This window comes from Halichoerus grypus, chromosome 2 (genome assembly GCF_964656455.1).
Source record: "Halichoerus grypus chromosome 2, mHalGry1.hap1.1, whole genome shotgun sequence".
NCBI classification, from domain to species: domain Eukaryota; kingdom Metazoa; phylum Chordata; class Mammalia; order Carnivora; family Phocidae; genus Halichoerus; species Halichoerus grypus.
In genome coordinates this window covers 161,097,687-161,109,198 of record NC_135713.1, presented here as the reverse complement: position 1 = coordinate 161,109,198, position 11,512 = coordinate 161,097,687, and the positions used below count along the sequence as shown (strand labels likewise).

Sequence of the window (11,512 nt, the reverse complement as noted above, 5' to 3'; positions counted from 1 at the left end):
CAACTCTGTCCTCAATTTCATCAGCTGTAAGTGGAGCTTGGTGATGCTTCTCTACAGGCTGGTTGGGATGTTAGTGATTGGGGGGGGGGGGGCGCTGGGCCTGTGAGATCAGCCTGCTTCCCCCCCCCCCAGTTTCCTTAGATCAGATTGGTCTCCCGATAAGGGGGTAGCCCAAAGGGAGCCTGGAAGAGACTTGAATTTCCCTTCCCGATTTAATCTGGTTTCTTCCCAGATGCAGTTGTGGTGACCGTAGAGGGGTTTGGGAGCCAGTGGACCCTGTCCACCCCCGGAAGTAGGCTGGCCTCAGTACCCAGGAAGACAGGAAGACCCAGAGTTCTAATTGCCCAAGCACACAGCTACTCAGGAACAATGACAGGGTTGGGCCCCAGGGCTATCTGACTTCAACCTTGGTGCTCACCCTTGGGAGCAGCCAGGATGGCGGACACAAGGAAGAGGTGGGCTGTGCTTTAGACTTGAGCCAGGTTGCCCTGGATCATGACAGGCTGGGTCTGAGTCAGAGGAGGCAGCTTGGCTGGGAAAATGGCTGGAGACTGAACCCTGGGCCCTGTGGACTGGGGACAGAGCTAGGTGGCAGGGATGGGGTCCCACCGACGTGCATAGAGATAAACTAGAACATTTGAGTATCTTGAAACTGGAAAGGCAGTGAGCTTCCTGTCTCTGGAATTATGCAAGGAGACAAAGGTACCCTTGGTGGAGGGCAGCCAAGAAGTCCCATCAGAGGTCTAGACCCCCAGTCTCTCCTAGCCCCTGGCCTCAGTGAGTCATGCCATCCCAAATACTGTCTCGCTCAGACTCCAGATACAGCCTGTCTGGCCATGCCTTCTGAGGGAGTAAAATTAGTGGTGCACTTTCAAAGGGGGGTGCCTTGCCCAGGAGAGGACTTGGGAGGCCCAAGTTCCAAGGGCTCGGCCTGTACGTGCAGCTCTCTTTGTTCCCCTCCTGGAAGTGGCCGCTGTGGACAATTACCCAGAACAGGAGCCATGGGGGTCTCCAAACCACATCTCCCCCCCACCCAAGTGGCCCTGCTCTGGGATCCACCCAGGGATCCAGATGAACTTCTCCTGGGGAGCACAGAGGGATCTGGCTTCTCCTCAGCCATCTTTCGTCCTGTCCCCCTACCCCAGACCCTACTGCCCAAGCAGGAGCCAAGCACTCAGGAGGCCTTGGGAGTCTGGTGACTTCCCTGAAAATCCTAACAGCCCTTCTCAGGGAGAGGAGTGGGGAGAGGAGTGGGTGCTGAGTAGAGCCTCTAAAGACCACATTTTCCAGAGTCAGGAAGCTGGTCTGGTTTTTCACCCGTTTGCTGTGTGACCTGGAACCACTTACTTCCCTTTTCTGAGTCTCAGCTACTAGATTGGAAAATGAGAATAATCCTTCCTGCAGTCACTGTGCAGAGACAGGTAAGGTGTGTTGGAGTCAACATCACAGCAGACCTGCCCCACTGTTCTTTAAAAATGAGTTTACCACATATGTAAAGAGCATGGTTCAATAAATATGCATGTCATAACTGCAGGAGTGAAGGGAAAGAGGGTAAGGCAAGGTCAACAGGAGCCCTGCCGCCCAGACTAGAAATGCCAATTGAAACTGAAGCCCGGCCATGAGGCATAGTTGGGGTGGGGGGGTGCTTTAAATCTTTGCAACCAAAGGGACAAAACTTTGCTTCGCAGCGTCAGATTACCAGGGCAATTCTCAACGTGAGAGTGGGGAAAGACGGGATGGGGGCGACAGTTCTTCAGGGAAACCTTCTCTTGGTGGCTCCTCCCCCTAAAGAGCCTGAGACCCCTAAACAAGCCCCCCAGGCCCCTCTTGGTCGGGGTGATCCGAACTCACACAAGGAGTGTGTGCCAGGGCACTGAGGGGCACAAGCCATGGTGGGGGGCCCCTCTGCCCCGGTATGCCTGGTAGGGGGCAGGGGTCCCAGCCTGGCCAACCGTGACGCTGGCAGGCCGTGTCTGCCCGGGCAACAACCTTTGAGCGCTTACCAGAATTAACCCATGTATTCCTCCCAACAGTCCCAGGGGGACTGGGCTGCTATTCCCATTTGACAGATGAGGACACCGAGACCCGGGGAGGTAAAGCGACTTGCCCACGACCTCACAGCTGTTGCCCCTGATTTCGTCACGGTGCAGGCTCCTCACCCAGGGCCTGGCAGCGGCCGGAGACCCAGGGGAGTTGGGGCGCCGAGCCAGACAAGTCCCGCCCCGCGGGCCGCGGCGCAGCCAATGGGCGCCCGGCCCCGAGTGGGGTGACGCGGCGTCAGCGCGAAACTCCCGGGAGCCGGGCCCTGGGTCACATGCGCCGCGCCCGTTCGACCCGGGGGGTGGGGCGGCACCGCGGTGCGGACTGGCAGGGTCTGGACCCCTGGGACCAGCTGGGCCGGCTCTTCTCGGCCAGGCCTCCAGGCCAGACACCTGGCTGGGACCGCCGCCAGGTGTGCGTCCGGACACGGGGGCGGGGCTGACGTGGGACGGCCCCGCCCCCTGCCCGGGGCCCCTGTGGGCCCTTGGCTCTCGGGACAGGAGGCGCGCCCAGCTCCCAGAGGCGGGACTCCGCCCAGCTCACCCAACTGTGAAATAGGGGCACGCATCTCCCCCCTTACCTCCCCAGACGTCTTAGGGACTGACAGGCATCTGTGGGTTCCGAGACATTTGGGGCGGGTGTCCAGCCCGGAGGCGGGCAGGGCCTCTTTCAAGGCTACTCGTCTTGGCGGAGCTCAGGGGTGGGTAGAGGGGCAGGCACTGGGGTTGCCAGGGCTGCTGGCACCGGGCAGGAAGGCTGAGCTTGGCCACCCATACGGAGACCCCTCCCCACTCCAGGAGCCCCCCTGCAACTCCGCCTGCCCCCGATTATCCTTCATTTCTGCGGTAGCTAAGCTAGGACCTGCCCAGGTTATGGCCAAGGGGGCCAAACAGCACAGAGCCAGCCTGGAGCCTCAGTTTCCCCCCTTCTGGACCTAATGGAACCAGATGGCTGTTGACATGGATGATTCTGGTCCTTAGATGACTCTGTATTCTCATTCCAGGTTGGCCTCTGCTGTGTGCTGGGCAAATTGTTTCTAGCCCTCTCTGAGCTTCTTTGGGTCAGCTTTGCCACTCATGGTGGTCACCTCCGGGTTCATCAATGAGTCAATTCAATAGACACTCCCCAAAGATCTGCTGGTCACCAGTTCTGCTCCTCTGTGAGGGGTGAAGCTGACAGCAATGAAGAATGAGGGGGGCACATCTGTCCCCTGGGTGTTAACCGGCTATCTGGGGTGAGGCCAAGTGTAGATTGAGAGGGTGGGTTGAATTGGCGGCAGGGAGAATGGGGACCTCAGACATCCCCTGACCTCTACATGCCAAATCCAACTCTACATGTGTTCTGATTTTGAATTAATTGTCAAATATAGAAGATTCCATCCGAAGGCTGGACTTCTGGCTTTTCTTGGAAAATGGGAGTATTGAGCAACACTGGGCTCAGCAACTGGAGTGCCCCTTTAGCCAGGGCTGTGGGCATCCCCACTGTCCCCATCAGTCCCCGGGTATCACACCTGGACCACCCCACTCGTAAATGAGTATATGAAAAAGGCCCCTGCAGGCGTTGGGCTTACCACCCGTGATCCCACTTTATAGATCGAGGGAGTATACACCAGAGAGGAGCAGTGACTTGTTCAGACACCTGCAGGGGAGCCTGCCACCCCTGGTAGGGTGCTCTTAGAGTGGACACAGGGGTGGGGAGGAGATGGCACCAGGCAGAGGAGTCCACTCGGTTTCCAGAAACATCCCACTGACCCCCAAGTGCTGAGAGCAGAGATTTTGCTTCCCGGGATGCCGAGGGCCTGGGCTTGGAGGCCCTGGCCAGACTCCTCTGAGGGCAAGACCTGGCAGAGGCTCCTTGGAAATAAACTGGAATTTCTGGGTGACTCATGCCTATTCAAGTCCTTTTGTTCTGCCCACCTCTGGTCCCTGGGGACCCTAAAGAGACCTTTTTCTTGGAAAGGAGGTGGGCTGGAAAAAGACTCTCCTCAGGTGCTTCAGTGTGGGACTAGCGAGTAGGGGGACTGTGAGCCATGATAAGACCCACAGTGTTCCCACATTGCCCCCTCCAGATCTCTGGAGAAGGCAGCTATCGCTGGAAAGCAGCTCCTCTCAGGCTCCAATGAGGGGAGGCAACCAAAGGTTGACGAGGGAGCACTGAAAGAGGAATCCAGAAGCTTGTCTCTGTCCAAGTCTCCACCCCTCAGTGTGCACTCCCATCTCTGGGCCTCTCCACCCACACAGCGGTGGCCATCTAATGCCTTCTAAAAAAATTTTTTTTAAAGATTTTATTTTTAAGTAATCTCGACACCCAACATGGGGCTCAAACTTACAACCCTGAAATCAAGAGTCACAAGCTCCGCGTATTGAGCCAGCCAGGTGCCCTGCCTCCTCAGATTTCATCTTCCCTCTGCGAACAGTCTGGTTTTTCAGAGTGGGTTCTGGAACTTTGTTGGAACTACTGCGAGAGCAATACCCTCTCTCTGCTAGTGGAAAGTCAGCCTGGAGCTGCAGGCGGCCTTCAGTCAACCACATGGAAGAGCCAACCCAGAGGAAGCAGATTCCTAACCAAATCCCTAAGCATCTGGATCCAGCTATGCCTGAAGCTGAACTATCAGAACTTTTGTTGCATAAGCCAAGAAATTCCTCTTTCTGATTAAATCAAACATCTTTTTACCACAACTTAAGCTCCAGTATAGCATCTCTAAACAAGGAATTTGGGCCACAAACTACCTTTATCTTGGACAAAGAGATCTTGACACTACATAACTTTACTTCAGCATTTCCCAAATGTCTCTCTCCACAGAACCCCTCCTTTTTAGGAACAGCTGTTAAGGTACTGGGGAAATGCATCTTGGCAAGTGGCTGCCAGGGATCTTGCGGTCCCTCCGAGGAGGCTTGTCTGTTAGGTCAGTTGCCTCACCACCCTCTCCCTCCCCTGTGGCTGGCCTGCCCATTGCAACTTCATGCAGGCAGTTACTCTGGGCCTTGGCTGCTCCCTCAGAGCCCCCACCCCGCCCCGTAAGCTCTGGAAGAGGGCTCCAGTGCTTCCTGGCTGCAGAGTGTCCTTGATTCTGGGAACTGAACCAGGCTGTGAGCTCTCTGAGGGGAGGACTCAAGCAGCCCCCCCCCCCCAACGCCAACCCGGCACAGCAGGCTCTCAGAAACGTGCTGGAAGTGGACGGGGTGCCCTGGCAAGTCCACAGCGCTTATCTCAGGGCCAAGCCACTCTCCACAGGGCAGGAACAGAGCTCAGGCCTCTTTTGGCACCCACGGTGCCTCGAACAGGGCCAGGGGCGGAGAACGGGCTCAGGATCCATGCCTTCTATTCACCAGGACCGGAGACTGGGGGGTCTCCCACACTTCAGAGGCCCACTCCCACACTCCCCTTGCTGTGGGAGCCTCAATCTCATTCAGATTGGCCAGAAACAGGCAGAGCCTTCACAGAGGTCCCTAGAGCCCATCGAGGCAACAGGCTCAAGGGAGCTGGGTGCTGCTGCATCACCTGGGCTGGTGATGGTCCCAATGTGGCCCCCAATCAGGGTCCCACCTGCCTCCTATGAGGAGGCAGGGCAGCCCCCTCCTGAGTTATCTCCCCACAGGGCTGGTGTTCCAGGTGGATAGGATGGCCTCCCCTGCTGCCCACCCCTCCATGGCCATGGCCTAGAAGGCCCAAGGTCTGGGTTGGAGCGTTGGCCCCATTGCCAAGCCCTGGGCAAACTTAGTGAAGTGGGTCTTCCCAGCCCTGTCTCTTCACCTGCACACAACAGGTTAGGTAGATGTCCCTGCAATTTTTCCAGGCTCACCTGGGGGCTTGAGGAGCCCACCATGCTTGAGGTCCATCCTCGAACCCCGGAACCTGTAAGGATTAAAGGGCTCCCAGCCTCCTCTGAGCCACTGAAGACATGGGCACCATGTGGCCCCCCAATGCGCCCCTCAAGGGCCCCTGCACCTCTGGGCCTGCTGAGGCCTGCATCCCAGAGGACCGTGGCCTGGCAGCAACCCCAGGGTGGCCAGCTCGTAGGACAGGTGGAGAGGACAGAAACTTTTTAAATTTTTTTAAGTTTATCTCCACACCCAATATGGGGCTCGAACTCATGGCCCCAAGATCAAGTCGCATGTTCCACAGACTGAGCCAGCCAGGCGCCCCCAGAAACCTTTTTAAAAGGGAGAGTGGGTTGGAGGGTGTGGGGAGATGGGGGGCGGCGATTACTGATGAAATGCTCTAAAATTGATTGTGGTTGACTGTTGCACAACTCTGTGAAAAACTAAAAAGGGGCACCTGGGTGGCTCAGTCGGTGAAGCATTGGACTCTTGATCTCAGCTCAGGTCTTGATCTCAGGGTCGTGAGTTCAAGGCTCACACTAGGCTCCGTGCTGGGTGTGGAGCCTACTTAAGAAAAGCAAAAAATAAAAATAAAAGCTACTTAAATCGTGTACCTTAAATGCGTGCATTTTACGCTATGTGAATCCTATCTCGAGAAAGCAGTTTCTAAGACTGGGGGTGGGGGGAGGGGGTTCTTCGAACAGCACGTCTCAAATTCAGTGCCCAGCACAGGCTGTACGGGTAATTCGGAGGATGCCCAGCCAAGTTCAGGCAGCCCGGCTGAGGGGGGCTGAGGCGGTGGGGCCGAGTGCCTGGGACCCTGGAGGAGACACGGGAAGCAGCACAGGCCCTGGGAGAGCTCTTAGGCAGAGGCCGTGGCAGGGTTCCAGCTGCTACAACCAACACCCCACAACCAGGCTGTGTGTGCCCCAGTAAAGCGGAACTGGGACCAGCATGGGGATTTTCCTCTAGCCCAGACTCCCCTGGCCCTGCTCCTGCAGCCTGGGCACGCTTGGGGGGCGGGGGAGAGTGGGGCAAGCTGCCCAAACTGCTCCCTCTAGAGGCCCCCCCCAGGTGGCCCCCCTCTAAGCAGGGGGCCAGAACAGGCAGGCCCTTTGGACCGTCGCAGCCGACTCCACAAAGATCACAGAGTAACAGTTTGTTTGTTTCTTTATTGTGGAGTATTTTACATGCAAGAACCCAAACTAGAGAGACAATATCTGGAAGGAGAGCCAGTGGGTGGATGGACGCGCTCAGCCTTGAGGGCACCGACCCGCCCTCCAGACCCGGCTCTGCCCGCAGAAACGCACAACAGCAACAGAACGTCAGACTCCGGGGACAGCTGGACAACAGACGCGACACAGTTCTCTCTGCGGTAGCCCCCAACGATCCTGAGGCCCTCACAAATTAAGTGCAAACTTTAGGAAATAAATCTCCGCCCCCCGTTCCCCACACGAGAGGGTTGACAGCTGTCCCCGGGGGCTGCTGGCTGCAGGGGAAGCCCGGCGTGGACCCCCCTGCACAGGGAGGGCGGGAGGTGGGCACCGGGAGAGGCGGGCACCGCAAGGGGCGTCTTCTGGAGGCGCACACGCCCTGAGCCACGGAGGCCAAGCTGAGAACACAGGACTCCGGCATGGAGCTCTTCCCCAGCAAGCCCACAGCCCCCCTCAAACCGTCCAGAAGGCTGGGCTGGACTGAGTTAGAAACGGGTGTACGTGGAGGCAGAGTGGGGGTGGGCGGCAGGAAGGAAGACGAGGAGCAGGTGTGTGGGAGGCTGAGCCGCTGTCCGCCCCACGATGCTGGAGGAGTCCAGGTACCTGCTGCCCCGGGGGCCATCCAGAGCCCTTGCCACCACTTGCCCAGGTGGGGAACTTGAGTGACAGTGCAGGCCCCACACCTCCCCAGGCCCCGTTGCTCTGGACCTCTGGGTGAGCAGGGGAAGGGCAGTGAGCCAAGGCAGACAGCATGGTCGCTCACACTGATGGGGCTGACAAAGACAGGAGGACACACAACGGACCAACAGTCACCCTTCCCTCTGGCCCATGCCAGCAACAAGCCCTGTCAGCTCAGAAAGCCCTTGTCCCGTGCGTGCTGATAAGCAGGTGGGTCACCTCTCGGCCTGGCCCCAGTCGGCCTGCTCGGTGCCTCGGGCTCCTGGACAGGGACCGCTTTGGGGCAGGCTGGTCAGAAGCCCACCAGTGCCCTGGGTCACTGCTGCCCACTGGCCCCAAAGGCAGGCAGGAAGCAATGGTTAGTTTTCTCATCTTAGCACACAATGAACACAGAAAAGTTCAACACATCCCCAAGAAAATATTTTGACAAAATAAATATTTTAACCTATAATCAGGTATAATTAGTGCTTATAAGGAATCCCAGCAATAATTTAGTGTAATTAAGTACATACCGTATCTGTGATTTCTAACACTTGTGCAGAGGCTGGTGGCTCGCGAGGGTCTCTCTCCCCTGGGGCGTAGGCACTGGCCGGCTTGCCTGCCACAGCTCTGCTCCCCTCCCTAAGCACGTAGCCCCGGGGCTGTGCTCCCCAGATGGAAGGCAGCCAGCAGTCATGTGGCCCCTGGGGACAGGAAGGGCTGAGCAGCACCCCCTTAAGGCCACCTGGGCCCCTACTTGGCTTTTTGGGCAGGCCTCAAGCAAGTGTCCCCTCAGCGTCCAGATAGGAGCAGGTTGCCTCTGGGCCTGACGTGTGTGGGTGACAGCAGGAGGGGCAGCTCCAGGCCGGGAAGGCAGGGGACACTTCCCTGTGTGGGCCAGTGCCTTCCTGTCAGCTCCCAGGGTCCACCACCACCTGCTGCCCGGGGCTGGCCTGGTTTCTCCATGGCCAGCCTGGAGTTGGGGGGCAGCTCTGGACCATAGGTCCAGAGCAACTGTGCTGGGGTCTCCCCAGGCAGACGCAGGCCTCGGCTTCACTCATGCCAGGAGCCTCCTGTCCCCTCAGGACCCCGTTCTCGTGGGGACTTCCCTCTCTACAAGGCAGGGAGTCTGGCTCTTCCCTCAGAAGATGCTGGGCTCAGTGGTTGTGGGTTTACAGCTGCCGCAGGCCTAACCCCCGAGGCCCAGCTACAAAGGGGGACCCCTGGCCCTCACAGAGACTAGTGCTCGGGACTGCGCCACAGGGCAAGCAGCTGGGTTGCTGGGTCCAGCTGGACCATCCCAGCCACCTTCTCTGCAGCTCATGTCAAGCCGTTGGACTTCAGACGTCTGAACATCCAAGCGGGCCTCAGGGGGCTCTGCCTGGGAACCACGTCGAGGAGAGGTGTGTAGGCAGACTGAGGGGCAGGGGTGGGGGGGAGAGTGGAGGGCATGGCACTGACTCCCCGGGAGGGCAGGGCCAGAGTCAGGCTGGCTGAGCTCTGAGAGGAGCTTCCTGCATGTCCTCTGAGGACCTGGAGTGTGACCTCCCCAGCTGGTCCTGCCAGACAGGCCCCCAGCCAGACCCCAGGCCTCTGAGGAGGAAGCTGAGGCGCGCGACTGGGCACGGGGCTCTGGGCCGGGCGGCACCTCGCTCTCCATCGGAGGCGTCCAGGGCCCGGTCCAAATGCTTCTCCCGGAGCCCGAGGCACCTGTGTCAGCCTATGTCAACGAGCTCCCTGCTCCAACTGGCAGGTAGGAAGGGCTGATGGCACGATGGCTCACAAACCCACCGAGCCTTCCCAAGCAAGCCAGAGCAACTCCTCCCCAGGCGGGGCCCTCCCCAGACGGGGACAACCGTGTGAGGGCAGCGTGCGGCGGGCATGGGGCAGTTTGGTTTCCGGTGGTGTATCTCAGTGGGAGCTAAGCCGTGTGCCTCTTGACCACCATCCGTGGGGCGCGTGCCATCCTGTAACTGCCCTTGGCTCTCCCTCAGCACACCAGGAGCCTGCACGGACCCCTTGGTTCCGGGCTCAGCTGTTGAGCCGGCTTGGGCGGGCGCCTGGCCTAGCAGCTTAGTGATGGAGAGAGGGTCAAAAGGACGACAGGCCTCACACACAGGCACCCACAGAGCCTTCTAAAGTGCCGAGCACGCCAAGTGCCACAGGGTGACACGCGTCAGGGAGCAGCATTCCAGGGAGGGAGACCAAGTCCACAGGTGCAGACAAACCCTTTCTGGAACAGGGGCACGGGAGGGTAGGCCGGTCCAAGGAGACCCACCGAGGCAGGCAGGGGTGGGGCACATGGGGGAAAGGACTGGGGTCTGACCCCCTTCTCTGTGGGAGGGAGGGACCGGAGAAAAGACAGTCCAGGTGTCTCCTCAAGAAATGGTCCCATGGCCTGCTCTTCTGGGGAGGACATATAGGCAGAAGGAGCCTGTGGGCAGGAGGGGCGGGGGTGGGGGCGAGAGCCTCTGGTTGCAGCGGGGCTGTCCCACCACCCAGACAGAAGAAGGTGGTTAAAGTTGGTCCTGCCACGTGGGAGGCCTGGGAGCAAACACAGGGACGCTTCCATGGAGACACAGCAGTACAGGACCGAGAGGGGACTGCAGATGGGGGGCGGGGGGCCAGTGCCTCGTTTGGACCGGGGGGACAGGAGGTGACCTGCCGTCTGGGGAGCCAAACCGTAGACCAGCTCACAGGGCAAAGAGGGCGTCCTCTGATCGCTCTGGCTTCTTCCGGCCGGAGGGGTTTGAGGCTGGGGCTGGGGTGTCCCCTGGGGGCGAGGGGAGGCTGGGGACCATTTCGGCAGCTTTGGCTCTTTCTTCCAGGAACTTATCGAATTCTGCAATACAAAACCCGGGCAAGGGCCAGGATTGGTAGGGAGTTAGGCCCGCAGCGAGGCTCAAATGACCACATCCCACCTGCTCCCCTCGGAGCCCCCCTCGCTTGTGTCAACAGGGGTCGTGCCCTTCTCCCCCCCCCCCCCCCCCCCCCCCACCGTGCAAGTTCCCACCCTCAGCGCCCTGGCCTGAGCTGCCTGAAGACCCAGCCTGGATTCCCTCCTCTGCCGCCTCCCAGGCAAGTGGGAAGCCTGGTTGCCAGCAGGTGGTACTGGGGGAAGGGGGGAGTGAGGATTCCTGCCCCACCTTCAAACTGGAGCTTTTCCATTCTCTCCAGCAGCACTGAGGACAGGACAGGGCAAGCTGGAGGGGCAAGTTCCTACTTAAACTTGACAGAGAACATCCCCTGACCAATTCTCATCCACCACGCAAGGTTTTGCCAGTGGAGGGGGGCTGAGCAGATGGTGTGGCGGTGCAGAAGAGAATGGGGTGGGGGTGAGACAGGAGGAGCATGACGGGACCCGACCTATCATCCCCTGGCCCCGCAGAAGAGAGGTCACAGGACGCCAGGCCTGAGAAGTGCCCTCTGTGCCCTGTGGACATGGCATGTATCTTGTCTCTCGGCTGGATTGAGAATTTGGGGGGAGGGACAAACTGGTTAGGACTGTAGGTCTGGGGACCATGCTGACCTCAGGTGGCAGCCTGGACCTACTCATCACTAGCTCTGTGACCTTCTTAAAGTCCTACGTTCTTTCCGCCACTTCCCTGGTCAGCACAGGGCCTGGCTGGGGCAGAGCAGAGAAGCCCAGGCCAAGCAAGGACGGGCACCAGGAGACGCTCTGGCAGTAGAGGCCCTGAGGCGGAGGGGGTACCAGTCCCTGTGCACCCCAAGAGCCCCGGGCAGGAGGAGCCAACGGAGGGTGGGGAGCTGGAAAGGTGC

General features: G+C 59.2%; 1 protein-coding gene across 5 annotated transcripts in view; it reads right to left on the bottom strand.

The window, feature by feature from the left end:
* Nucleotides 1–7,013: 7,013 nt before the first annotated feature.
* Nucleotides 7,014–11,512, bottom strand: part of TOM1L2 (target of myb1 like 2 membrane trafficking protein) — a 120,216-nt gene continuing 115,717 nt past the window's right edge. For 4 of the 5 annotated variants that reach the window (XM_036113067.2, XM_036113068.2, XM_036113069.2 and 1 more), the window contains one exon: nucleotides 7,014–10,574. In XM_036113067.2, coding sequence (XP_035968960.1) covers nucleotides 10,426–10,574 — 149 coding nt within the window. In that variant the 3' untranslated portion in view covers nucleotides 7,014–10,425. The remainder of the gene's footprint in view (nucleotides 10,575–11,512) is intronic. The other variant, XM_036113070.2, reaches the window with a different exon arrangement.